The 25,803-nt window shown below is 32.5% G+C and overlaps 3 protein-coding genes across 5 annotated transcripts; all 3 read left to right on the top strand.

Annotated features, from left to right (window-relative positions):
- The first annotated feature begins 3,142 nt into the window (after positions 1-3,142).
- Positions 3,143-9,811, top strand: LOC107618754 (uncharacterized). Its single transcript, XM_016320897.3, has 4 exons — positions 3,143-3,529; positions 3,797-3,946; positions 8,716-8,781; positions 9,123-9,811. Exons 1-4 carry the CDS (start codon positions 3,398-3,400, stop codon positions 9,789-9,791), a joined length of 1,017 nt encoding a protein of 338 aa, XP_016176383.1. The 5' UTR covers positions 3,143-3,397; the 3' UTR covers positions 9,792-9,811.
- Positions 9,812-14,875: 5,064 nt separating this feature from the next.
- On the top strand, positions 14,876-19,942 carry LOC107619707 (uncharacterized). 2 transcript variants are annotated; one of them, XM_016322003.3, is made up of 14 exons: positions 14,876-15,545; positions 16,027-16,148; positions 16,250-16,338; positions 16,423-16,458; positions 16,580-16,673; positions 16,838-16,984; positions 17,238-17,302; positions 17,382-17,875; positions 17,958-18,033; positions 18,120-18,257; positions 18,330-19,034; positions 19,115-19,183; positions 19,269-19,397; positions 19,488-19,942. In XM_016322003.3, exons 1-14 carry the CDS (start codon positions 15,334-15,336, stop codon positions 19,599-19,601), a joined length of 2,490 nt encoding a protein of 829 aa, XP_016177489.1. In that variant the 5' UTR covers positions 14,876-15,333; the 3' UTR covers positions 19,602-19,942. The 2 variants fall into 2 exon arrangements, with proteins under 2 accessions (XP_016177489.1, XP_016177488.1); XM_016322002.2 differs by having other exon boundaries at positions 14,925-15,545; positions 16,580-16,697.
- Positions 19,943-20,353: 411 nt separating this feature from the next.
- Positions 20,354-23,474, top strand: LOC107619339 (F-box family protein). 2 transcript variants are annotated; one of them, XM_016321594.3, is made up of 6 exons: positions 20,354-20,862; positions 21,323-21,480; positions 21,573-21,660; positions 21,865-22,049; positions 22,457-22,602; positions 22,796-23,474. In XM_016321594.3, exons 1-6 carry the CDS (start codon positions 20,672-20,674, stop codon positions 22,904-22,906), a joined length of 879 nt encoding a protein of 292 aa, XP_016177080.1. In that variant the 5' UTR covers positions 20,354-20,671; the 3' UTR covers positions 22,907-23,474. The 2 variants fall into 2 exon arrangements, with proteins under 2 accessions (XP_016177080.1, XP_016177079.1); XM_016321593.3 differs by having other exon boundaries at positions 20,556-20,862; positions 22,442-22,602; positions 22,796-23,234.
- The last annotated feature ends 2,329 nt before the right edge of the window (positions 23,475-25,803 follow it).

Below are 25,803 nucleotides of genomic sequence, written 5' to 3'. Positions count from 1 at the left end.
TATCGAGTTCCTAGGTGTATATGCTCCATATGTCACAGGCAGGATCTAACTATTATTAATTATTTTAATTTTTGTTAAAAATGTATAACTATTTATTTTAAAACTTGTAAAATATTTGTAAATTTCTTATTCAATTTATGTTTGCGTATGTTAAACTTGTTATGAGATTATTCTCCTGAGCGCCGGTCATGTCTCATTTTGGGTCGTGACAAATATTTTGAGAAAGTGTTTTGATTGAAGTTAATAATAACTATTGATTATAGTTTTTGTACATAAATGATTGTTTATTAATAATCACAGGTTAAGAAAAGCTCACATTTAAAGAGAGCCAATTAAACGGAAAAAAAAAGGGAAAAAATCAACTTGAAGTTGAAACATCAAAGGGAAGTATCAAAAAATTTTTCTTACTTTTTTAATGCCAATTCATTTTATTGCGTAAAATTTGTCATCAAATAGGAGATTGTTGAGTTTTAAAAAAAAAATAATTTAATAATAACTAACATTATAATCTTGAATTAAAATCCTAAAAATCTTTGTGATATGTGTATTTTGTATTAAAAAATATTTAAAATAGGCCCAATTGTAACATCCAACTCATTTATTTCTCAAGTCCATATCCAATGAGTCCAACACTCTAACTAAATAGTCACTTTTCTATTTTTATTGCAACCCATATGATTAATCCCTAAGTTAAGGAAGAAAAAGAATTTTCACGAGCAAAAAGGAGCGTTCAGAACAGGATTCAAGCATTCAAAAAAAAAAATAATCACAAATTTGGACAACGAAAAAGAGAGAGAGAAAGAAGTTAAGACTTGAAGCCAAGAAGCAAAATCAAATCTGATTTGATTCATAGGCAAATTAGAGAAGCAAGTTTCCATCTTTATACTTCCATTCTAACTTTTTAAAGCTGTCTTCCTCCTGAGTAGGATAACATAAAGAAAAAGAAGATTGTGTATCTCTACTGTAAATTAAATGTTATAATTAAAATTTAGAGTCAAAAAATGGATCAATGGTTTAGATTGTTGAAGCAATTAGGTAAAAATTTAAGCCAATTGTAATCATTACTGTTGTCCAATCTCTTCTATGCGCTTCAACTCTAAATTTTGGAGAAGAAGAATAAGTCAAAAGTGTTCAACCAAACTCAAGTTTTGAAAATTTTACTCTTCTTTAAAAAGGATAAACGATCAGAAATTGAAGCAAGGTGAGTGAGCACACTGTTTGGGTCTTCATATCTTTCAAACTTAACATTCTTCTCCTTCTTCGCTTTATATTGAATTTTCAGTTCTTCAATTTTCATTTGAGGTATTAGAAAAAGTCATTGAGAGAAAAGACAAAGAGAGGAATATTGGAGAAAATCCATAAAATTATGTCAAACTCTTTTGTAAGTATTTATGTTTTGTATTTATGATTTTGAGGAGATTTCCTTATTAAGTGCTTGTTTGGGCGCCATTATCTTGATAAAAAAAATATATTTTTTCAATGAAAAAAAGATATTTTTTATTTTTTAGTGTGTTTAACAAATTTCTAGTAGTAAAAGTAAAAGCACTAAAAAATTTTAAAAAACATCTTTTTTGAGAAGTTGTACATCTTTTTTTAAAAAGATTTTTTTTCATTAAAAAAAAAGGATATTTTTCATGTATTAATAAATAAATAAAAAAATACTTTTATATTGTTATATCCAAATATAATTGATAAATAAAAAGATATTTTGGAATGAGATATCCAAATATAAAATTACTTCTACTTTTCTATAAGATCTTTTAAAAAAAAAAGATAATTCAAAAAAAGATATTTTCTTAGAAGCTTACCCAAACAAGCCCTAAGTTGAGTGAGCACTTAGCTATTGAAAGTTTAGGGAGTGAACCTAACTATATTAAGCTTGGGTAGAAGTTTGGTTTGTCCCATATAGAAAATTGAGTAGAATTCTAGAGAATTGGTGATTGTAATTTTTGTAAAATATAGGAAAAATTCCACCACAAGACTAGACGTAGGTCACTTTGTACATGATGGTTAAATCAGAATACATGATTGTATCATTTTTTTCTTCTCTGTTCTGTTTCTATTTTATATTTGATATAAGACAAAATGAAATTGTGTCCTACTTAATCTATCTCACAGAAATTATAGTAACTCAGAGTATACAAAAATAACGAATTTATTTTGTTCCTAATTAATCATAAAAAGATAAAACAAAAATATTTCCTGTATTATTAAGTTGATAGACTCAACAACAATTCAATTCTAATTTCTAACTCTTGTTTGAAGTCAAAGTGAATAAATTTAAAAGAGATCATAGATTTAACTCTCTCTTCTTTAGACCATAATTTTCACTAAAAATTTTCAAAATTTAAAACATACATTTTATCTATTAACAAATAAAATTATGTCAAAATTTTAGCAATTAAAAATGTTATTTTTTTGGTGTCCTATTAAAAATGTTATTTAAGATTGACAAAGAAAATGTATATATATTTAGAATTAGAAGCAATAATATACGTAATTTTAAGTAAAACAAAAAAAAATATTTATAATAACAAAAATTATTTATAAGAGTGTAGCTTTGATATAAAAATATTAATTATAATTTATTATTTTTTATTGTTATTTAATTATCAGTTTAATTTTCTTAGTTAATTTTTTAATTTAATAATTTAATAATATATTTTATTTTATATTTTAAATAATGTTAAATCTAAAATTAAGTGAGCTAAGAGTTAATAGACCATATTGAATTAATTTTAAAAATTATTTTGGATATTAAAATTTGAAAGGTCCAATTGAATTGGTCTAAAATTTAGGATCAAATACCAGTTCACACTTACGAAAATGGAGGGTTGACATAGTGTTTCTAGCTGGTACCGACAGTGAAAAGGAAAGAATGGTGTCTTCTTTGAGCTCAGCTAGCTCTACTTAGTACTTATTAATAGTTTTATTTTGTAATTATGTAAAAGATGACTAGTTTTATTTGAGAGAGTAAGAAAAATTGGATGTTATTTTTCTTTTAATATTTGAGAGAAATAGGCTTTTAACAGTATCATTAGGGCATTACATGGCGAAATTCCCGCCGTAAACCATATGAGATTTGGTTAATAATTATCTATAATCGATTATTAAGTATTTAAATCCAAATAAAAAGCTTTAATTACATAGTCTTAGACACTAGACAGTGACATCAACAGCAGAGCAATAAGCCGTAAGTCATAAACGGTTAAACACAGAAACAGTGTCTAGCAGCCACCCACTTTGGGCTGGTTGGGTTGGGTTGGGTTGGGTTGGGTTGGGTGCGGGTCCTTCATTCCCTTTCATTCGTGAAAGCTGAAAGCTCCAATTCCAATGTCGATCATGGCGGTGCCCATTGTTCTGTGATAACATTAATTCATCAGTTTTAATTGGAGTTATGCCCTCCGCCTCCGCCTTATTTTCCCTTCCCTTCTCTCTTTCCCTCCGCCTCCACAATTCTCGGGCTACGCTTCTTTGTCCAACAACCCCATCTCCCCTTTCATTCAATTTATCCCCCCCTCCTAAAAAGGTAACCCCTCTCTCTCTCTCTCTATCTCTCTCTCTCTCTCTGTGTAGATAACTCTATGTCCATTTCTTTTTACCCTTCGTTCTTTAAAATTTTGTCTCGTAGCTCAATTGAATTGTGCGTTTGTTTTTTCAAAATGAAAAAATATTCAGATATTTAATTTGATGACTGAATTATGTGAAGTGCTGAAATGGTTAGTTAGTTTTTCTTTTTAAGGTTCTTTGCTGGTAAATTTTGTTCTGATCCGAATAATTCATTTCTCCATTGTAGAAGTGGAGACTGCTGTGTCTTAGGCATGAAAACGCTCCATTGGAAAATAATGGCTCCGAGTTCACAGATAAATTGGCAGGAGATTTGGTGAAGCCTAAAGGTGACAAGTCCAAGGAGTTAAATAAAGATTGGATTGCAACTCTCCATAAGGTATTGATTTCATTTGTTTAGTCATGTTTCATGAAGATCATTTTCAGTATGTTTAAGGAATTTACTCATCTGCCTATCTCTTATATCTTATAACCTATTTTGGCTTAAAAATTTGAAGTCCTGTGCTTAGGCTTGGTTTGGTAGAAAGCACACAGCTACTCGTTTTGGGTTTGATAAATAAAAAAAACAAAAATGCTATTTGTACACTAAACTCAATTATTAAAATCAGCCACTAATATATTTGTGTATAAATACATGTGTGGTTTAATTTATTTTCAATGTGTATTTGTATTTTAACATATATTTTATACTGGGTGGCTGACTTTGGTGGTTGATTTTAGTGCACACGTAACATAGTCTATAAAAAAAAATCATGCAATTTTAAAAAAATATGGGTGTTTTTAAAAGCATTTAAAGTAAAGCTTTTGAAAGATAACTTGTACTTGGCAAAATTAAAAAGGTAAATATCTATTTCGGTCCTGATAATTGTTTAAAGGACTACGAGACTTCCAATAAAAATTTTTTTTCCAAGGACTATGAGGCCTCCAATAAAAAAAATACTTTTTTCATTCTTTGATATTTAATTTCGTGAGACTGATTAGTCCATCTGTCAATGATCTTTTTTCAAAACATACTTACGTGACACGTTAATTACTAATATATCTTCTAAATAAAAATAATTTAAAAATCACTATTATTTTTTAGTTTTACACAAAAAAAAATTTAGCCAATATATTTGAAAAAGATAATAAAAAAAACTAAGGCCTTGACAATTACCTCTAAAGACGAGACTCCCAACAAAAAAGAATTTGTTAATCCTAGTTGGCTCTTAACGGATAAATCAACAGTTTAACATGCCATGTAAACTTATTTCATTAATACAAAGGAAAAATATTAACAAAGAGGCTAATCAGTCTCATAGAAATAAATACCAAGGGCCGAAAAGAATATTTTTTTATTGAGGGTCTCATTGTCTTTCGAAGTAATTGTCAGGGACCGTTTAGAATTTTTTCTCAAATTAAAAAGTCTAATATAACTTCAAATTTAATTAATATTCAAATTTAATTCTTATATTAATATTTTTAAATTTTAAAAGTTATTTTACCAAACATATTTGTTGCTTGTGTTTATTAAAAGTCATTTTTAATTTAATTTATCAAATATAAATGTTATAATTTAAAAAAAAAAAAACTATCTTTTAAAAGTTTGTTTTTATAAACTATTTTTAAAAAAATAAAAATTTCACCAAATCAAATCTTAATAAGCACTAATTTAATAGATTATGTCATATGGCCATTTATATGGATCTTGTTCATATTGTTTTTAATTTGCACATCAGCACAACCCATTAGGGTACTACTGTATAGGCCTAAAATGAATTTTATGACTTCCGTTTGGTTTCCTTCATGTTGGTGAAATACTGCTAAATTTATTGTGGAGTCTGTCCCTTCATAAACTCTCTGACATGCTAACCTTGTTTAAAGTTGGTTTCTCATGCATTTCCAATGCTTGTGATCACTGAATAACGGACCTACTCCTCAATTTTTTTGACAAACTTGACATAAATTCTGATTTAATTCCATGGACCTGAAAATTTAGAGTTGTCTTTGTGATCACTTCCCATTCTTGATTATCACATTCCAAATGGGGTGTATATATATATATATATAAGAAAAAAGAAAAAACATTATGTTATTTATATATTCTTATTAGAGCGATACAACAACAATAATAATAATAAAGTCTTATCCCATTAGGTGGGGTCGACTACATACATCAAACAATTTTATTGCGGCCTATCATGTATTATGTTAACAGTGAGACTGTTTACACAAATTTTCATTGACCACCTCATGTATGATTTTATTTTTGGTCTTTCTCTACTATTTGCTCCGTGTTTACCTTTCATCTCATCCATCCACTTGATCAGATGCTCTACAATAGACGTTATTCCAACTTTCTCTCTTATATCTTCGTTTCTTATTTTATCCATACATGTGTGGCTGATCATGCGCAACATCCTCATTTTTGTCACACTAAACTTATGTCCATGCTCACCTTTTACTGTTCAATACTCTGTTCCATACAACATAGTCAGTCTAATGGCAGTGCGATAAAATTTCCCTTTAAGTTTTAAAAGTACTTTTTTGTCGCATGTAAAACAAGACGCACTCTGCCACTTTGACCAGCTTGCGTGTATCCTATCTTTTCCATATTTCTCAATCTCTCCATTATCCTTAATTATGCATCCAAGATACTTAAAAACACTTTACTTGTGGTAAGATAGTTTCTTCAATTTTCGCTTCTGTATTATTGTTTCTCCTTCGCCTACCAAACTTACATCCCATATATTTCGTCTCGCATATCCTTACTTATACGAATATATGCAATCCTTACACACTTCTTCTCTAAAACCTTCTATAGAACCTCTCTTGGTACTTTGTCATATGCTTTTCCAAATCAATAAACAACATGTGTAGATCTTTTTCGTTACTCTGGTATCTCTCCATCATTCTCCTTAACAAGTATATAGATCTAATGGTGGATTTATTCGGCATAAAGCCAAATTAGTTCTCCGAGACCTGTATCTCATGTATCAACCTCCGTTCTATTATCCTCTCCCACAATTTCATGTATGACTCATGAGTTTGATCCCTATGTAGTTTTCATAATTTTGTATATCCCTCTTATTTTTGTAAATAGAGACCAAAGGGTTTTAACTCCACTCATCCGACATCCTCTTACTTCGAAATCTCGAATCATTCTATAATAGTTAAAGTTTTGTTTTCCTTTCCTTGTATATAACCAACCAAATCATGGAAAAGTCTCTTGTTATTTATTAAATAACTCATACAAGTAGCTCCTCCATCTTTTATTAATACTCTCATCTTGGACCAAATCCTTACTGTTTTTGCTTTTGATGCATTTAACTTGATCCAAATCTCTTGTTCTTCTTTCTTGACTCTGCGATTTTATATATATCTTTTTTCCTTTCCTTCGTACCCAAATAATGATAAAAATCCTCATATGCTATTGTTCTTGTTCTTACTTTACTTACTACCACTTTAGTCTCCTTCTTAGCAATCTTATAATTTTTTTTCTCAATTTTTAACATTGCAGCTTAAAGACCATTTTTTAAAACATTTCCTCTTTACCTTTTTCTTCTCTTGAATATTTGTGTTCCACCACCATGACTCCTTGCAGCTTTTTCTTCTACCCATCTTTGTAGCTTCTTTGCTTTTCACCTTTCGTTCAATGCGAAAATCTATGACGAACACCCTATATTGTGTTGTCAACTTCTTTTCCGGAATAATTTTACAATTGGTGCAAAATTTCTGGTCGACTCTCCTTAGCAAAAGGAAATCGATTTGAGAGCTTATTACACCACTCTTATAGGTTATAAGGTGTTCGTTCTCTTCTTAAAATAAGTATTTGCGATGAGGAGATCAAAAGTTGAGGAAAAGTCCAAGATAATTTTGCTCTTCGTATTGGCAGCCTCAAAACCATGGCCCCCAGTATTCTCTCATATCCATTTACATCGTTTCCAACATGACTGTTTAAATTTCTTCCTAAAAAATTCTTGTCTCCCAAAGGTATGTCTTGAATTAAACTTTCTAACTCCTCCTAGAACTTCTTCTTGTGTTGTTCTTCTAAACCTACTTTTGGTGCATATGCGCTAAATCACATGAAAAATATCCCCTTCTACCGCAAGTTTTATAGCGATAATCCGATCCCTTACCCTTTTGACCTCTACCACATCCTTTTTCCGCTGCTTAAATACAATAATGCCTACTCCATTTCTATTTGTCACCTTTCCTGCATACCAAAGCTTAAACCCTAAAGTTAACTCTCTTGTCTTCATCCTTGCTCATTTCATTTTTTGTAGGCACATTATGTTAATCTTTCTCCTTGTGATGGTGTCCACCACCTCTATAGATTTTCCTGTAAGTGTGCCTATGTTCCATACCCCAAACTGTAGTGTTCTGTTACCTATGTCTTTACTTTCACTCTTCCTTGGTTAACTAACTTATTTATCCTCATCTGTTCACAAAAACCAAACGTGAAATCCCTTGCTTAGTTTGCACTACACCTGGGTTTTGATGCAGCGGCTCTTGCTCATTTGACACTATATTCGAGCTATACAGCGCGTTGCTTCGAGTCAGCAACCTAACTTTAGCGCAATAATGTCTCTAGTCTATGTCATGAAGATTCAAATAAGTTTTTATGCTGGCTGTCGAGGGTCAAACACAATCCTCTTCCTTTATCTGGGCTTGGAACCAACTATGTAACATGGGCGGAGTTATTATATAAAATAGGTCTAGATTGATTGGATAGTCTAACCAAATAATCTAATTATACTGATTGCTAATCATGGGACTACATTAATCAGATTTATATTATTCAGCCACTGATTATATACCCTTCTCTCTCCAACATGGTTTTAGAGCCTTTCCGTAGGAAAAAAAATTGTTAGTAAGAACCTGCGCTTAATTTGAATGTGTTTTAGATTATTGAATGAGAGCCAAATTAATAACCCAATTTGGTGTTAAAGTTCTATGGAATTTATACCTTGATGCATCACTTTTGGCAAAATTAAGCAGCTTTTATTATGGTTTGCCCTAAAAAGTATAGCATGATCAATTAAAAACAACTTAACTTCAACCCTAAACCCTAAATCCCATTTATGTTATGTTAAACAATGCAAGCATCAATGGTGAAGTTTTTTCTTTTCCTTGATGAAAAAGTGAAAGTGATGTTGTTGCATTCAGATCATTAGTTCCATCGTTGATGGGGAACCTTGGGCAGTTCCTTGGACGGCAAAGACCATTGTTCAGGTAAAAGCATTTCTTATCTTTTATCTTTTAGATACCATTATCAATAATGTATTTTCTCAGAATATGTTTGGTATGGTAAATTGAGGTTCTGTTCTCCTGCTTCTTTTGATTGGAATGACCATGTGGAAAATGCATGCAATGATCATTCCATCATAGGCCCTGATTCGACAAGACCAGAAAGATGTATTTCTCCCTCTTTTGGGAGGAATGAGGAGTTTCTGGCTGGTGCTTGAGAATGAGTGTATATATAATAATATAAATGTGTGTGATTGTGATTGTAAAGGTGTATGTTATAATTCCTTTTAGTTAAGAACTCTTAGTCTCTTAGATGGATTCTGCAGGTTATGCTTCTTTGGATCGCTTCATTTTGGTTTGTAGGATCTTGGATAGTTCCATTTTTGGCTTCCATGGCGGGGTTTAGAAAGGAGTCTCTCACATACAGGGGACAAGCATTGTACAGCCTATTAACTGATATTGCTGAAGGTGTGGTTGGCATAGTGATACTTCATCGTTGCCTTGCAAAGTTTAAACCACTCACATCCGACTGGTTTAAATTTGAATTCAAAGGCAATTGGCTTTTTGATGTCAGTTTAGGCTGCCTCATGTTCCCTGTTATCAATCACCTGTCACAGGTGAACCTAAATTTGTTACCTGTGCTTCAATCTAGTCCTGTGACTGTCTCAAGCGTAGAGCAATCAATTGTGGCACGAGACCCAGTGGCAATGGCCCTCTATGCAATGGTTGTCTCAGTTTGCGCCCCAATATGGGAGGAGATCGTCTTCCGAGGTTTCCTTCTCCCGTCTTTAACCAAGTACATGCCACTATGGTCTGCCATATTAGTTAGCTCAGTAGCATTTGCCTTGGCACATTTTAACATTCAGAGGATGCTGCCACTTGTATTTCTAGGCATAGTGATGGGTGCTGTCTTTGTAAGATCTAAGAACCTCTTTCCATCAATGTTGTTGCATAGTTTGTGGAATGCTTTTGTATTTCTGGATCTAATGAAGTAATATAGTTCTTAATAGTATCATGTTTCTGGCGCCTCCCTACTCACTGTCACCCAAATCTCCAAGATTTATTTAGTATATAAAATTATACTTCTCAATAATGCGCATGGAGGATTAATGAGATGAGGTTGCGGTAGTGATTGTTGTGTTTGTGTATCGTGTGAATTATGAGCAATAAAGGTCAACTGTGAAATGAGAAAACATAATTTGATTTATTTCTGTTCTTTTCTTTTTCGGCGTTCTAATTAAGCCACTAGCATCGATTTTTTTTTTTGTTTGGATTGAACAATTTCCAATCCTAAGTATTATATCTATGTACTACATATCCATACAACACACTAATACACACTACATGGGTATACACTATATAAAGGGGCATAAGTCTTTCATCGAAATTTTTAACAAGTTTTTTATTTTCAAAACTTGAACTTGAATCATTTGTTTTTTTTTTTTTTGGTAGACATTGTACTTAAATCATTTGTTTAAGGAATTGCGATATTTATCACCTTAACTGATTTTTCCTTGATAAAAAGTTGGTTTGTTTCAGTGTAACTAGGTATTCTTTAAGTATTGTTCTTTATTCAATTTTTAGAGGAGAAAGAATAAAAAATAACTTTTTTGATGTTTTGAATAAATAATACGTAAAAGTAGATATTTAAATTAATTAAATAATAAATCCTTAAAAAAAAGTTGAATAAAGACGAAAAGTTAAAAAACAACTAGGATTTCTTTTATTTCAAACGATACAAAATTACTAATAGAGAAAGTATAGGGATTCAATGGTCTAAGCGTACAATGTGTACAATGGAGATTTAGGAAGTATTAGAGATATGACCATTAATGTTACGTTGTCCTGTCAGGTTACGCTTTTAGGATGAGTGGTTTCATGATATAGTATTAGAGTTCTAGATCCAAAAGGTCGAGTTCGATTCTTTGTGAACCCCAAAATCAAAAAGCTTAAGCTTTTGGGATGAGTAGTTTTATGACATGAGATGTTTATTATCTCTGGTATCCGAATGGTTATTCTGGATAGTATGAGTGATGTTCATTTTATTCATGGACCAAAGATTTAGCCAATTATACACATTGTACACTTAGGTCATTGGCTCCCTAGCAGTACTCTTACTAATATCATTTGTCCTCCTACCATTCTTACATGTTGATCTCTCCAGAATGTGAGACATAGTGATGCATAGTGTATTGTGTAATTAACTAATTACATCTATTCTTTTAGATATTTAATATTATATAATTGATTTCTATTATTTATAATTTGATCACTAATTATGTAAAAAATAAATTTAAATAAAAAACTAAAGTTAAAAAGAAAAAAATTGTGTCATAATATTTAAAAAACAAATTGACATTACCGTTGGATTTACCTAATAATGCGGAAAAAAGGATATTGTAGCGCTAACGTTATCGTCGGAAAAATTCACCGGTAATCAAATGATTTTTGAGCAAGTAATCTGTCGGACGAAAAAATCCGACGGTAACTAGCTATCGGCAAGGTTTACACCGTTGGATTTCTTCCGTCGGTAAATAATTTATCTTCGGATTTTATTCGTTTTCTCAACAGTAATTCTGATGGTACTTAACGTTTTTTTTGCAGTGATATCTACCATTTTTAAAAGTGAATCAAGTAATCTGTATACAAATCTCTCTTATTTTTTCCTTCAATATAATATTAAACTTTTAATATTTCTAATCTTAAAAATTTTGATCTCATTTATTATACCTTAACAAACAAAATTTGTTTCACATAAAATAATAAAAAAAAATATTAATTTTATATATTTATGTCTCCAACAATCATTGACATAAATTAAAATTATTCAATAATTAATTATTAGATTTAATAGATTACAACTAACATCAATTTGATTTACCTTATCAATAGAGATGATCTAAATTTAAACTAAGATAAATTTTATAATTCAAAGAAAAAGGTTTGAATGAGTGAATGACTAAAAATTTAAAATAACTGCTATATTTATTCAGTGTCAGAATCCAACAAAATTTTTTTAGAAAATAATTCATAGTTATTTGATAAAAATTTTAAATAAAAAGATTTCCATTTAAAAAACAAAAATTTTAAAATGTTAAAATCTAAAAATCTAAAAATTTGGATGAGAAAATAATTTTTTAATACTTTAATTATTAATTACTTTGATGAATAATTATATTTTTTTTGTGTTGTCCACGCGGTATGAATTGCTGCATGCAAAAGGCGGGATTTAAACCCCCCAACACTTGCTTAGGCGACGAGTGAATTAACCACTCGACCAATCCAAGTTGATTAATAATTATAGTTTATATTCATAGTTATTGGAGACATAAAAAGTATATATAATTAATAATATATTATTTTTCTATTATTCTTTGTTAAGAAAATCTTACTTGCTATGGTGTAATAAATAAGATTAACGTTAATAGAATAAAAAAATATTTAAAAAAATAAAAAAAAATTATGAAAAAGTTGTCTAAGAAATAACTTGATTTACTTTTTTAAATTTTATGAACAAAATGACTCACAAATATATTTTTAATAACTTACTTGGTTTTACATAAATTTATGATATATCAAATAATATGTAATATGCTATGTGCTAGTGATATGATACGTTAGTTAATTATTTTGTAACATGTAGTATTAACCAGAAATAGAACTAAAACTTTGTTTGGAGGAAGCCAACATAAAAAACATAATTAAATAAAAAGCTAAAAAATAAAATTAAATTAAAAGAGACTAAATAAACCATAAAAATAAAGAATTTTACATGTAGAATTATTATTTTAAAAGAGATCATTACTTTTTTTAAACTACACTAAATTCTGTCTCTAGTATTAAGTTATTAACATATCATATTATCATACTTATATAGTATTTAACGTGATATATTAATATCTAATTAATAAAAAAAATCAAATTAATTAATTTAAAATTATATTTTTTATAGATTAATTTAAATATTAAGTTCATATTTTAGATTCCAAAGAGAGAAATAAAATAAAAAAAAAATACACGAAAGTGTACGTTAAGTGTTTAATTATTTGAGCTTGACTTCAGAAAAACCAATCTCGTTGACCTGAGGTTTGCCCTTTGACGTGTGCCTTAATGCCTTCGTATTTTCGTAGCTGTCATCGATGATTGTACAAACTAGAAAACTCAAGTAATTTGCAGGTAAATTACTGGGAAACTCACTAGTAACTCTTAAAGAAAACGACATGTGAGAAAATATAAGTATATGAATAATTAATAATACAATCGCATCCCGCGTGGAAATATAATCAGCAAGCAAATGGGAATAGACTGAGGAATACTTGACGCAGCTATAGTTAAATTCCTATGCAGTTTCTGAGTTTCGTGTTCTGCATATCACATTTTAGTATTAAAATAATTAATTAATGCATTAACTTTAGTATTTTTTTAAAATTCTTTTCATATATAAAATATAGCTTTACTTGATCAGTGGCTTATCTATCCAGTTATATATCCTTATGTGTTCATTATCATAGTTTAGTAGTTTACAGTAACTATATTGGGACAAAATGATTTTGTGTGGGTTAGTTATCGAAAAAAAAAAAAAACACTTGTCAACCATACTAAATTTCACTCTATGGCATATTTTTAAAGGGGAAAAAAAGCCAAAATGATTTTGTGCCAAACAAAAGGTAAAAATCATAATAAAATAATACCAAACTTGAGAAAATATTACAAAATCCGTAAATGTATACCATAATCCTAAATGCTTAGGATAATATCATGAGGGTGGAAATTTTGGTATGGTAGATATAAAAGTTAGAATGATGATATGTAAAATCATAAATAAATTACAGCTTTTAATTTTTATTATTATTTTTTTGTCATTACATCATGTGAGGTTCGATTGTTCGAACTTAAATATTTTTACGTGGAAAGAGAAAACAAATGTCATATTAGTTAGGGTTCATTAGCTATGGCACCTCCTAGTTAACACAATAAAAGAGTTACCCACCATATATAAAACAAATAAATTTTTAATAAAAATAACATTTTGGTAAAAATATTTGTAAATAATAATACATTAAATTTATATCATATGTTAGTATGTTACGCCCAAGCTATGACAAAAATAGACATTATGGGTGGATAAAGCTGCCAAGCATACACCCGTTTACTGTGCCACCTAATGTAACTCCATTATAATGTGATAACTACTCTATTAAAAAGTTTATATAAATATTGAAAATAATTGATCCTAGTACAATTCTTGATTTTTTTGGCTTTTTGCTAAAGGAAAGAAAAGAAAAAAAATTCTTAAAATAATGAAAATAAATCATCAATCCCGCTACAAGTTAATGTTATATGCGGTATCACATTAATTACGTATCATTATTCATTCGTGCTAGTTGTATAAAAAAAATTAGCCACTAAATTAATCCAATTAATATTTAATTTAGTATCTAAATTTATATGTAAAAATTTAATTTAATTTTTAAATTTTAATTACATTTATTTAATTCTTAAATTTTATAAGCGTGATTCAAATTAATTTTTAACACATAAATATTAATAAAAATATGACAGACAATCAAATATTATATTAGAACTTTTAAACTAAAACTGTTTTAGTTTTGACAATTAAATATTAAAAAATAAATCTTATCACTTGTTTTTAGAAAAAAAATTTTTCATAAATACTATTTATAATATTATTTTTTATTCCATTATGTCTGTACATCGAAAATCATTCTAAAAACTAAAATGAGTCACGTTACCAAAATTTAAAAACTAAACAATACAATTAAAACTTTATGATTAAATTGAGGCCCGTCGCAAGTTCAGGATCAAATTGAGTATTATCTCAAACATTCATATAAAATATATATTAAGATACAAAATATATATTTAAAATAAATTAAATAACATATATATTTATACAAAAATATACTATAATATTTTTATTATGTATTTAATAATTCTGTAAATGCTAATCAATGTTCTCAATAAAATAAAAGATGGTATTAGCAGCAGGAGAAAAGATACTATACCTAACAATGTACCTAATAACTATAGAAACTCATCCAATTTTGGTGGTACCAACACGCCTGTGCGCAGTGATCAGCACTTTATTGTGAGAGCTAAAAATCAGTAAACAGGAATTTAGGAAAGTAGCAAGAATTGATCCTTCCCTTTTTTTTTCCTTTATTATTATTATTATTTAGTTACTTTTAAAGACATTGTGGTATTTGGTTCCCGGCAACGTATAATTTAACGGTGATAACATTGGAAGCTATATATAGCACGAGCCACAAATCCCTCACACCAACGTTCTCCTCGGACATATCTATCTATTATCTTCTTCCCCTTACATGCATGCATACATACATACATACATACTTTTCTTGTCCCCAACATTTCCTCCAATATCCAAATATGCCTTCATCAATATATGAACTTGATCAATAATTCTGATACCCTCTGGTGAGAAACGATTGGAAGGGTCCTAAAGAATCAAACTTTTTCTCCTTCTTTGGTTGTGTTTATTTGTTTGTTGTTGTGATGGAACAGAAGCACGTGCTGTTGTCTGCATTGAGTGTTGGGGTTGGGTTGGGTGTTGGGTTGGGATTGAGCTCAGGGCAGAAATGGGTTGGAGGAGGGAGCCATGACGTAGACGAGCTTCCTGGGGAACAGATTGTTCAGGAGCTCAAGAAGCAGATCATTGATGGAAAGAACAGCAAGGTCACTTTTGACGAGTTCCCTTATTACTTGAGGTAATTTATTCATTCACTCTCTGCATCTTTCTCTTTCAAATTTGGCTTCTTCACATTTTGTCCCTGAAGAATGGCACGTCAATTTTATATACGTATTTCATGGTAATTTTCTTTGAATACTTGGGTATTTATAAATTTAGCTTTTTGCATGATGGGTTCTTCTCATATCTTTGAGATTTATCTCAAGGTTTTCACCATCAAGTTTACCAGCCCTACCTCACAAACTATCATGAATGTTCTGTTGGCACAGGCTCGATTTGGCTTTTCAATGTGTTGTTCTTTTGGTTGCTTTTTCGCATATCTATTGCGTTGAAACAACAGATGAGAACTGAAAGAAATTTGTTGTCACTTTCATGATATTATTTGAACAAATATAGCTTACCCAATTTTTGAGTTGTGCTAGCTGATATTCAAAGTCATATATTGAGGTTAACATTATTTTCCTGATTGGGCCAAATGTTAATGATGCCTACAATGACAGTGAGAAAACTCGAGTTTTGTTGACAAGTGCTGGATATGTTCATTTAAAACAACAACACTTCTCCAAACACATGAGGAACCTTTCACCAGTAAGCAGAGCTATTTTGCTCTCCGGACCTGCAGGTATGTTATGTTCAACTTCTATGTTGTCAATCATTCAAAAGCTTTCTGGTTCTTAGGTTGATTTGACATGGCTAACACAAGTTGCATTTAAACTTTTGAAGAAATTTACCAGCAAATGCTTGTCAAAGCTTTAGCACACTTTTTTGAATCCAAGTTGCTGCTGCTAGATATTACTGAATTCTCTTTGAAGGTGATTATTTTTAGAGATTCTCACTTTTTTTCGCTTTGAATTATGAAATGCATATCATCTACCTTTTGTTTTTCCGTTATACAGATGCAGAGCAAATATGGATGCTCTAGAAGAGAATCAGTAAGTTTTGCATGCACTACATTATTTATTTATGTATTGTGTATATTGTATTCTGCATTAAGAATTGTTTCTGTGCATCTGTACGGTGAGACTTTGCTAACACATTTGCTTGTGTTCATAGTGTTTGAAAAGGTCCCTATCCGAGGTAACTATGGAGCGAATGTCTGGTTTATTTAGTAACTTTTCACTCCTCCCGTCAGCAAGCGAAAGTAGAGGTACTGAAGGAAGAAGTTCTCAAGGTTTCTAAAATTGTTTCTCTCTTTTTTATAAATGATCTATTCCATATCTCTTATTTCGTTCTTGAACTTTACTTAGATGCTGCAAGCTTTATATTTGTAACTCCTACTTCACTATATCTTGATTGATATTTGCTATGCAGGTAGTCATCGTCGACATCGTAGTAGCGGACAAGAAAATAGACAAAGTAGCGGTGGAAATGAAAATTTTAACAATGCTTCAAAGCTCCGAAGGACTTCCTCTTCTTCATCTGATATAAGTACCTCCCTGTTTGGTCCAAATGATTCAGGTTATACTTGAAAGAAAAAATGTTCTTTTAGCCCTTATTCCCTATATTTTTAGGCCTACTCCTCCTTCTCAAACATTCATCTTTTATTTTTACTTGTAATGCCATACATCAATATTCATAATACTGCAGCTAAAACAATGCCTTAGCCTTAAACTTGTAATTCAGCTAATTAAATGGTGCTCTGTTTCGTTGCTAACTCATCAAGTTACAATGTTGTTCTGATTCTTACTGCTCATTTTTTTTTGGTTTACAGGTTCTTTGCAGCGAACAAACCATGTTTCTTTTGATGAAAAGCTATTTGTGAAGTCACTTTACAAGGTCATTGCATCACTGAAAACTTACTTATAAAGCTGAGGTTATATTGTGTTAAATACTTATGTTAATGTAATTTTTGCAGGTCTTGGTTTCTGTCTCAGAAACTAGTGCCATTGTTCTATATATCAGGGATGTTGATAAGCTATTCCTTCGATTGCCGACAATGTATAGTATGTTGCAAAGACTAATGAAGAAACTGACAGGGTCAGTGTTGATACTTGGTTCCCAAGTGGTGGATTCAGATTACTGTAAAGAAGTTGATGAACGGCTAGGTATATTATTTCCTTACAACATTGAGATCAAACCCCCTGAAGATGAGACTCAATCTGGCAACTGGAAAGCCCAACTGGAAGAGGACATGAAAGTATTTCAGTTTCAAGATAACAGAAACCACATTGCTGAAGTTCTATCAACAAGTGGCATCGATTGTGATGACTTGCATTCAATCTGCCACTCTGACACTATGCTACTCAGTAACTACATTGAGGAAGTCGTGGCATCTGCAGTTTCCTATCATTTGATGAACACTAAGGATCCACAATACCGGAACGGAAAGCTAGTTGTATCGGCTAAGAGGTAAGTATGCTATTACTGATCAATGGTTCTTTGAAAGGAAAGAAAACTCTTCCTTCTCATCACTGATATTGGATGCGCGCAGTCTGTGTCAGGCGCTGAATCTGTTCCAGGAAGGCAAAGTCAGTGGAAAGGATAATACAAAAACTAATGAGACCAAGGTTCGTTCACATCTATATTCATAGATAGTGGTTCAAAGAATAATCCAGGATTATTGGTTACATACTTGTATTCATTGATTTGGTAGGATGATGCGGGAGAAGATGGTATTGGTGCAAAGAATGATACAAGGAGCGATGCCCAAGCACCTGAAAAAAGCGAGGGAGAGAAATCTAACCCAGTAACAAAGAAGGATGGAGAGAATAGCACTCCTGCAAAAGCAGCTGTATGATCAATATCTTAATAGCTAGCTACTTGGAAACTAGTTGTTTTTTCTCAATGAATTGCATGCTTACAGGAACCTCCTCCGGACAATGAGTTCGAGAAGCGAATAAGACCAGAGGTGATACCTGCAAATGAGATAGGGGTTACATTTGGAGACATTGGTGCATTGGATGAGATTAAAGAATCACTTCAAGAGGCGGTGATGCTTCCCCTTAGAAGACCAGACCTCTTCAAAGGTGGCCTTCTAAAGCCTTGTAGAGGTATATTGCTTTTCGGGCCTCCTGGTACAGGAAAAACAATGCTGGCAAAGGCGATTGCAAATGAAGCAGGTGCAAGTTTCATTAATGTTTCAATGTCCACCATAACTTCAAAGTGGTTTGGGGAAGATGAAAAGAATGTTCGAGCTTTGTTCACGCTTGCAGCAAAGGTTGCTCCAACTATTATTTTTGTTGACGAGGTTGATAGCATGCTTGGGCAGCGTAACAGAGCCGGAGAGCACGAGGCAATGAGGAAGATTAAAAATGAATTCATGACTCATTGGGACGGACTATTGACAAAGCCTAGTGAGCAGATTCTGGTTCTTGCTGCAACCAACAGGCCATTTGATCTCGATGAGGCTATTATAAGACGGTTTGAGCGCAGGATTATGGTTGGTCTTCCATCTGCTGAAAACCGGGAAGGCATCTTGAAAACTCTTCTAAGTAAGGAAAAACATGAAAATATAGACTTCAAAGAGGTTGCAGATATGACGGAAGGATATAGCGGGAGTGATCTTAAGGTTTGTCTTCTTGTTAGTTGGTGACTCTAATTTGTTTGATTTTAGGACAATCTATTGACCTTAATCATTTCTGGGAACAGAATTTGTGCATGACAGCGGCTTATCGGCCTGTTAGGGAGCTACTCAAGCAGGAGACCATGAAGGAAGTGGTAGCTACCAACTCACTTCTGAATAAGTATTTTCTGTGTGCTGTGCTTAACTGATAAGTAATAACCCCATTGCACCTTATTTCAGGAACGGAAGAAGAAAGCGGCACAAGGCCAAATCTCAGAAGATATGTCCAATGCTACAGAGGATAAAAAAGGTCAATCAGTTACCCTGAGGCCTTTGACCATGGAAGACATTAGAAAGGCAAAGAATCAGGTATGGCATACTGATCATTTTTCACTCACTTTCTTGGCATCACATAGGTTAGAAATTGTCTGATAGATGTAAGTGCAACTGCAAATGTAGGTGGCTGCAAGTTTTGCTGCAGAAGGATCAATAATGAGCGAGCTGAAGCAGTGGAATGATTTGTATGGAGAAGGAGGTTCAAGGAAGAAAGAGCAACTCACTTATTTCCTATAGATAGTGCTAAAGCCAGTGAGTGCATAACTTGGAACAGGGGAATACAAATAACTCTTCAGCATGAGAAATTCAACTTAAAGATGCTCAACTGTAGCATCAAATCAAGGAGCTATTGGAGAATATATATGCATCAAATTTTGTAGAGGGTTCTCGGTTTGTGTGTGGGTTCTCTGCAAACCAGTGATCATTCACCACATGTACTGTCTAGGGATCTATATTCTGTGTCAAATGTGGTGCCGTTTTTAAGTGTAGGAGCACCATGTGCATTATGTATGTATTAACAATGAAGAACAACGTAATATAGCAGTATTTTGTACATCAATAAATGCATTTCAACCAAATCCTATCATGTTAAATAGAAATGTCTGAATTATTATATCTTCATATAATAAATTAGTAATGGAAAAATATAGATACACAATGAAAATATTAAACAATGTGAACAATAGATATATCGGATGTTCAATTTATTAGGTGTGCGGATGGTTATTCTAATATTAAGATTTAGGTGAATAATTTGGAGTGTATAGTGTTTTATTTGAATTGGGCCAATTTTAAGGTCTATTATTCATGTTGTTTAAGAAAGTAATTGATTACCTAACACAACCCGTTAGTTTTCTTGGATAAATATTAAATAAACACGCTCAACCATGAAAGTCAATAAATAACAATATAGCTGTTAAGATCCATCTTTTAAAAATGAATAGTTCTCCAAGCTTTAAAAATGAATAGTGCTCAAACTTTCAGCACTTAGGTTCCACAAGTATTCCATTTTAGCTTGGGTGCCATTAAGGAAGACAATAATGCAATGCTCTGTAAGTTAATTCCCACCCTTCTCCTTAAGCCACGCTGAAAAAGGAAAGAAAAATATTTATATTTAGTTATTTACCCCTTTTTTAAAAAAAAATAAAAAAATCTTCCAATTTTGATTTAGTAAAATCATAGCCGTTCGTGGAAACGTAGAAAAGGCGGTAGATTTCGATTGCAAAACGGGAACCCTAAGAAGGTTGTCCCCGAATTCAGCAGAACCATAGAAGATTGTGTCTGATTCTTGCGATTGAGAAGAGAACATGAACATGAGAAGCCAAATAGAGAGGTACGAGAAATTGGGGCTGAGGGAGTCTCTCCCAAAAATCTACAGATACCCGATTGCGTGCAGAGAAATTGGGTTCATTCTAAGGGAGGCTTACATTCAATTCCCAAAGAATTTGCAATCCATCATCTTCCATGACACTCTCGCCGCCTTTCGCCTCCTTCCTCAGTATGTCAACACCATCAATTCTGTTCATTTTCTTCTGCTTTTCATTCAAGTTGAAACTTTGGTACTTTGAGATTGAATGGAATTCAGGATATATGATTTTCAATAGTATTCTTGTATCAACTTGATAGACAAGTTCAAGCTGATAATTCTTGAAATTTATATTTTTATTTTTTGTTAAAATATGGAGAAATTCGTATGTGCTTTTGTAATGAAAAAAGGTTGTTTCTTGTTATAATTTCCTAGGTGATTATTGTTATGCTTTCAAGAATAACATTTTTTATGTAATTGCCAAGATATTGAGAACTATTATTGAATGTTACCGAGCAATACTGTTGGGAATTAAAGTTGTATTAGTAGAGAAGGCATTCTCACATCTCTTTTCTTATTATTATTATTATTATTATTATTATTATTATTATTATTATTATCACAATTTTTTTTATTGCTCTTCTAATTCTAGAATACAGACTCAGAGTGCCGTTTCTGCAGTCCATTTCCTTCTTCAGAGTGTAGAAGCTGCACTGCCAAAGCAAAAAAGGAATATGGCTGTAAAAGAATTTAAGCTCGCCATGGTTGCTCATAAGAGGCGCAGCAAACCTCAGCATCAGGAAGAAAAAGGTCAGATTACATTGCAAAACAGCTTTGTTTATTCCATTGACGAATGAAAACAAATCATGTCTTTATGAAGCTTTCCCCATCCTGTAATTCAGATTCGTTCCAACTGCCGCATGATGTTCTGGTGCACATTTTCAGTTTTCTCGATATGCAATCTTTGGTCTCGGTGGGGTTAGTCTGCTGGTAATACTTTTTTTCTCCTACCTTCATGACATATATTGCATCAACTCGTCATGTATCATTCATCCTGGTGATTGAGCATGTCATTCCTGAAACAATAACTACCAATGATATTGATATCTTTTTGTTTGCTTAGTCTGGAAATTAAATTTATCATCAATATTGCTTCACTGTTAACTCATGGATACATGATATTGCATTTTTCAGGTCATGGAACTTAGCTGCAAATGATAATCATCTGTGGGAGTTGCAGTATGTTGTGCTATATGGCAATGCTGCTAAACAGCAGCTTATAAATAGGGTTGAAGATCGTAATAAGAGGCATCTGCAGGATCTCACAGATACCAAAAGCATTACTGACTGGAAAGAGGCAGTCAATAGAGCATACACGGGTAAACCAATTAACCAAGTGTTTATTTATTTCCCACTATGCAATGTAATTTTACTCGAATTGTCAAATGTTTTTAGAGAAATGCTAGGGGATCATAAGAATTTATTGTTTTTAGCCATCAAGTCAATTCCTTTAATTTAGTAATCCAACAACATACTTTATCCCATACTTTTAAACATTGATTGCCAAGTGATGAACAAAAATTATAAATTTTGATGGCCCTCTAGCATTCTTCATGTTTTTATCCTTTACCTTCGGATATTGTCAGGAGTAATGAGTTTCATTTCATTACTTTTCCGCAGTCATGTTTTATCACACTATGAAGAAGCTACTCTTTCTCTTCTCTCATTAAGATAAACACAAATCCTCATATTTTCTTCTTATGTTAATCAGTCTACTCCGATGCAGGAGCATTGGCAAAGAAATTAACAACCAATCGCGGATACTGTGTAAACTGCAGAACAGTAGTTTGGCTAAATAACTCAAAATGCCCCAATGTACATAGCGGAATGATCTCCGAAGTTCAGGAAATCAAGCCTGTAACACCATTCCAGGTTTGTGCTGCATTGTTTAGCCATAATCTCATTGGCATTATAGTAAGACCAAACTTTTTGTGCTTCTAAGTTTTAACTTTAAAAAGCTAAAGATGTTTCTGAAAGTACCAATTCTTTTTAAAGTTGGCTGGTATTTTGCAAAGTTGATATATATAACCTTATTTATTAACGAATGTAGACCTATTAATTGCAGGTTGTGGAATATGTTCTTGATGATTCTCTATCCTTGACATCTTCCTCAGACAGTGATAGTGATTCAGAAGGAGGACCAGTTTCTAGGTTATGGGCATTACCAAAGATGTAAGAAAATACAAGGTCATAGACTTGGCCATTGGAGGGTGCCTTTAGATCATTGAAAGAGAGATATTAGCGGGAAGATTTTTGGCATGAAACACGGTCAGCCTTGGTCTATGAGGTTCAATCAATTTGATCCAAAGAAGTGCCAATGGGGTTGCAGATGCCCTTGCCACACGAGGTGAAGAGTCGAATTATGGCAACTTGGCAAGTGATGGCTCCAGATAATGAATTTTGTCAGCTAATAGTTAACGAATTATGAGAAGTTAAAAGTTGAGAATAGTTAGCTATTTTGACTTTTTAATTAAATAATTATTTAAAAAATTTTAATTATCAACTATGAAAAGACAACTAAAAATGTAATTTTTTTTATCTATTAAAAGATCTAAAATATTCCAAATACAAAGAGTATTTTCAAAAAAAATTTAGAAAATTTTTATGTAATTTTTTTAAATATATTTGAAAAACGGTGATCTTTTTATATTTTAAATTTGATGAATTTATGTCGAGTGTATTATATTTTTTTATGAAGATGAATAAATGAATGTTCAAAAAATAATATCTTTATATTTATATCTTTTATAATATCTTTTATAATAAATATTGTTTTGATATTAGTATATTTTTTAATAATTAAACATGTATTCTTTTTGTTTTGTTAATTAAAAAATAATTTTAGTACACAATTAATAAATAATAACTGTACTTTTATATAGGTATCAAGAATATTCGGTGTATGAATAATTTTTTTTTCCAAAAAACAAAAACCTAGGTCTAATATCAAATTTTTATTTAGTAACTACTCATGAATTCATGCGTACAAATAGTTTGCGACTAATACACACAAACAAATCAAATAGGGATCAATATTATATTGATGTTCTAATTTATTGGTCATATAGCATTATTATACGTTTGTGAAATGGGGTGTGCGATCTCGACACTGGGACATGGTTGCAAGCGGGAGGAGAACGTTCGTATTTGGCAAAGTATTTCAACATTAACATGCTATTTACATATTTACACGGGCACCCTATATATTGCAAAATTATTCTTTGAGCCTACTCTTGCACAATTTTTTTCAGGCCAATTATATGGTACAGATTAATACATACAGATGAGATAATATGTTGACAAGTGTGCAAGTTGTTGGCCGGAGGGAACAAGCTTGGCAGAGGTTTAAAAGCTTGTCTGCCTTAGTTTTCGAAGGAGGAGCCGGCTTCTGGAATAAGCCAATCAAAAGCAACTGCAAGGGAGTTGGGCCGGGCCGGTGTTTTGTATTTTTTTTGTTGGTCATCAGTGGTGGACTCCCTAAAGAGAATTGGGCTTATACACAATGTTTCGTATAGGTCCACATCACAGCAATCTAGAGGAAGAAGATAAAGACGAAAGCGACAACAACAGCATCCGAGTGACTGTTGACAAACGAGGAGATCTACAGCCCACAGCACTACCATGAACACCAACAACGGAATCGAGATCTGATGACCATCAACGAAGCCGCCGCTCGTTTGGGTCGGGTAAAGCTAGTGGAGAAAGACCAACACAAACCCGGACGACGACGTTTTGTTGTATGCCTTTGATGAGTCGAAGCGGTTGGGGCTCACCGCGTTCTGAAATTCGTCGTCTCTATCGCGTGGAGTAGGGGGCACAAATTGCAGAGACTGCGTCGGCTTCTCCGGAGGTTGTTGTTGTGCATGTGGTCGTCGTGGAAAGACCTGTTCGGGCCACAGCAAGTACATCAAGTCCTGAGTCCAGATCCGATGATAAATCGTTGGTAAGAAATGCGATGGTTCAGTAGCGGCACCTATGGAAACGAGGTTGTTGTTGTGCATGTGGTCGTCGTGGAAAGACCTGTTCGGGCCATAGCAAGTACATCAAGTCCTGAGTCCAGATCCGATGATAAATCGTTGGTAAGAGATGCGATGGTTCAGTAGCGGCACCTATGGAAACGAGGGGCTTTGTGCGGAGTCCTGTTGGTAGCAGGACGAGGTGTTGGGGATCCGTCTCGGTTCGACGGGTTTCGGGTTGGGTAAGATGTATTTGTGCTTGGCCCAACAACAAAAAGAGGAAAAACGGTGCGTGGATCACGTTGTTGGCACGGAAAACGAAACAAACCTCGAGCGTCGATCATTCCCAGCTTCGAGGCTAGATCCACCACCAATGGCGACGCCTTCAGCAGCTCTCTCCCTATCCCTCGAAACCTAGGGCTTCCTTTTTAGGGATACCATAATCCTTACTGGTTCGGCCTCCATGGATGCATCAACACTTGCTATTCAGTGTTCCTCCTCCCATTAATAAAGGAACCCACACAAAAAAAAAAAAAACGAAAAGTTACATGATTAGATACCCAATTTTTTTGTTTGTCAAAGTCCAAGTCAAACAGCCCACCAACAAAGACCCAATCAAAAAAGAATGGCTAACGACTTAGCCAGCCCCAGCCATCAAAGGGGAGACAAGCCCTGGATCAACATAGCCACGTGTCGATCTCATGTTCACTCAGGAAAAAAATCTGTAAATTTGTACCAATTTACATCTGTACCATAGAATAACTCTTTTTTTCATGGTCTATATTTGTATATAGGAAATTCGATAACGTAACTTTCACAACTTGATATAAAAAATTGTATCACTCGCATTCTTTTTAAACAAAAATACTCACTTTTATCTTTTATAAATAAACTTATAAATAACTTTCAATTGTGAAAATAATATAGATAACCTCAATTGACTTTATTTTACTCTCTTATGCCGTTCTTCTCCACTACGATATCCTCCACAGTTCACACTCTCCGTCTCTCAGCTTTTCTATTGACTTTCTACAGCCTCTCAGCTCTTCTATTGACTTCCTACATTGTCATCTGATCTTCAATAGCGAAAATAAGAGTAAACTACTATTTTTACCCA

This window comes from Arachis ipaensis, chromosome B9 (genome assembly GCF_059453495.1).
Source record: "Arachis ipaensis isolate K30076 ecotype BB chromosome B9, ASM5945349v1, whole genome shotgun sequence".
In the NCBI taxonomy this organism is placed as follows: domain Eukaryota; kingdom Viridiplantae; phylum Streptophyta; class Magnoliopsida; order Fabales; family Fabaceae; genus Arachis; species Arachis ipaensis.
The sequence above is the reverse complement of the archived record's forward strand: the minus strand, read 5'-3'. Positions and strand labels throughout refer to the sequence as shown.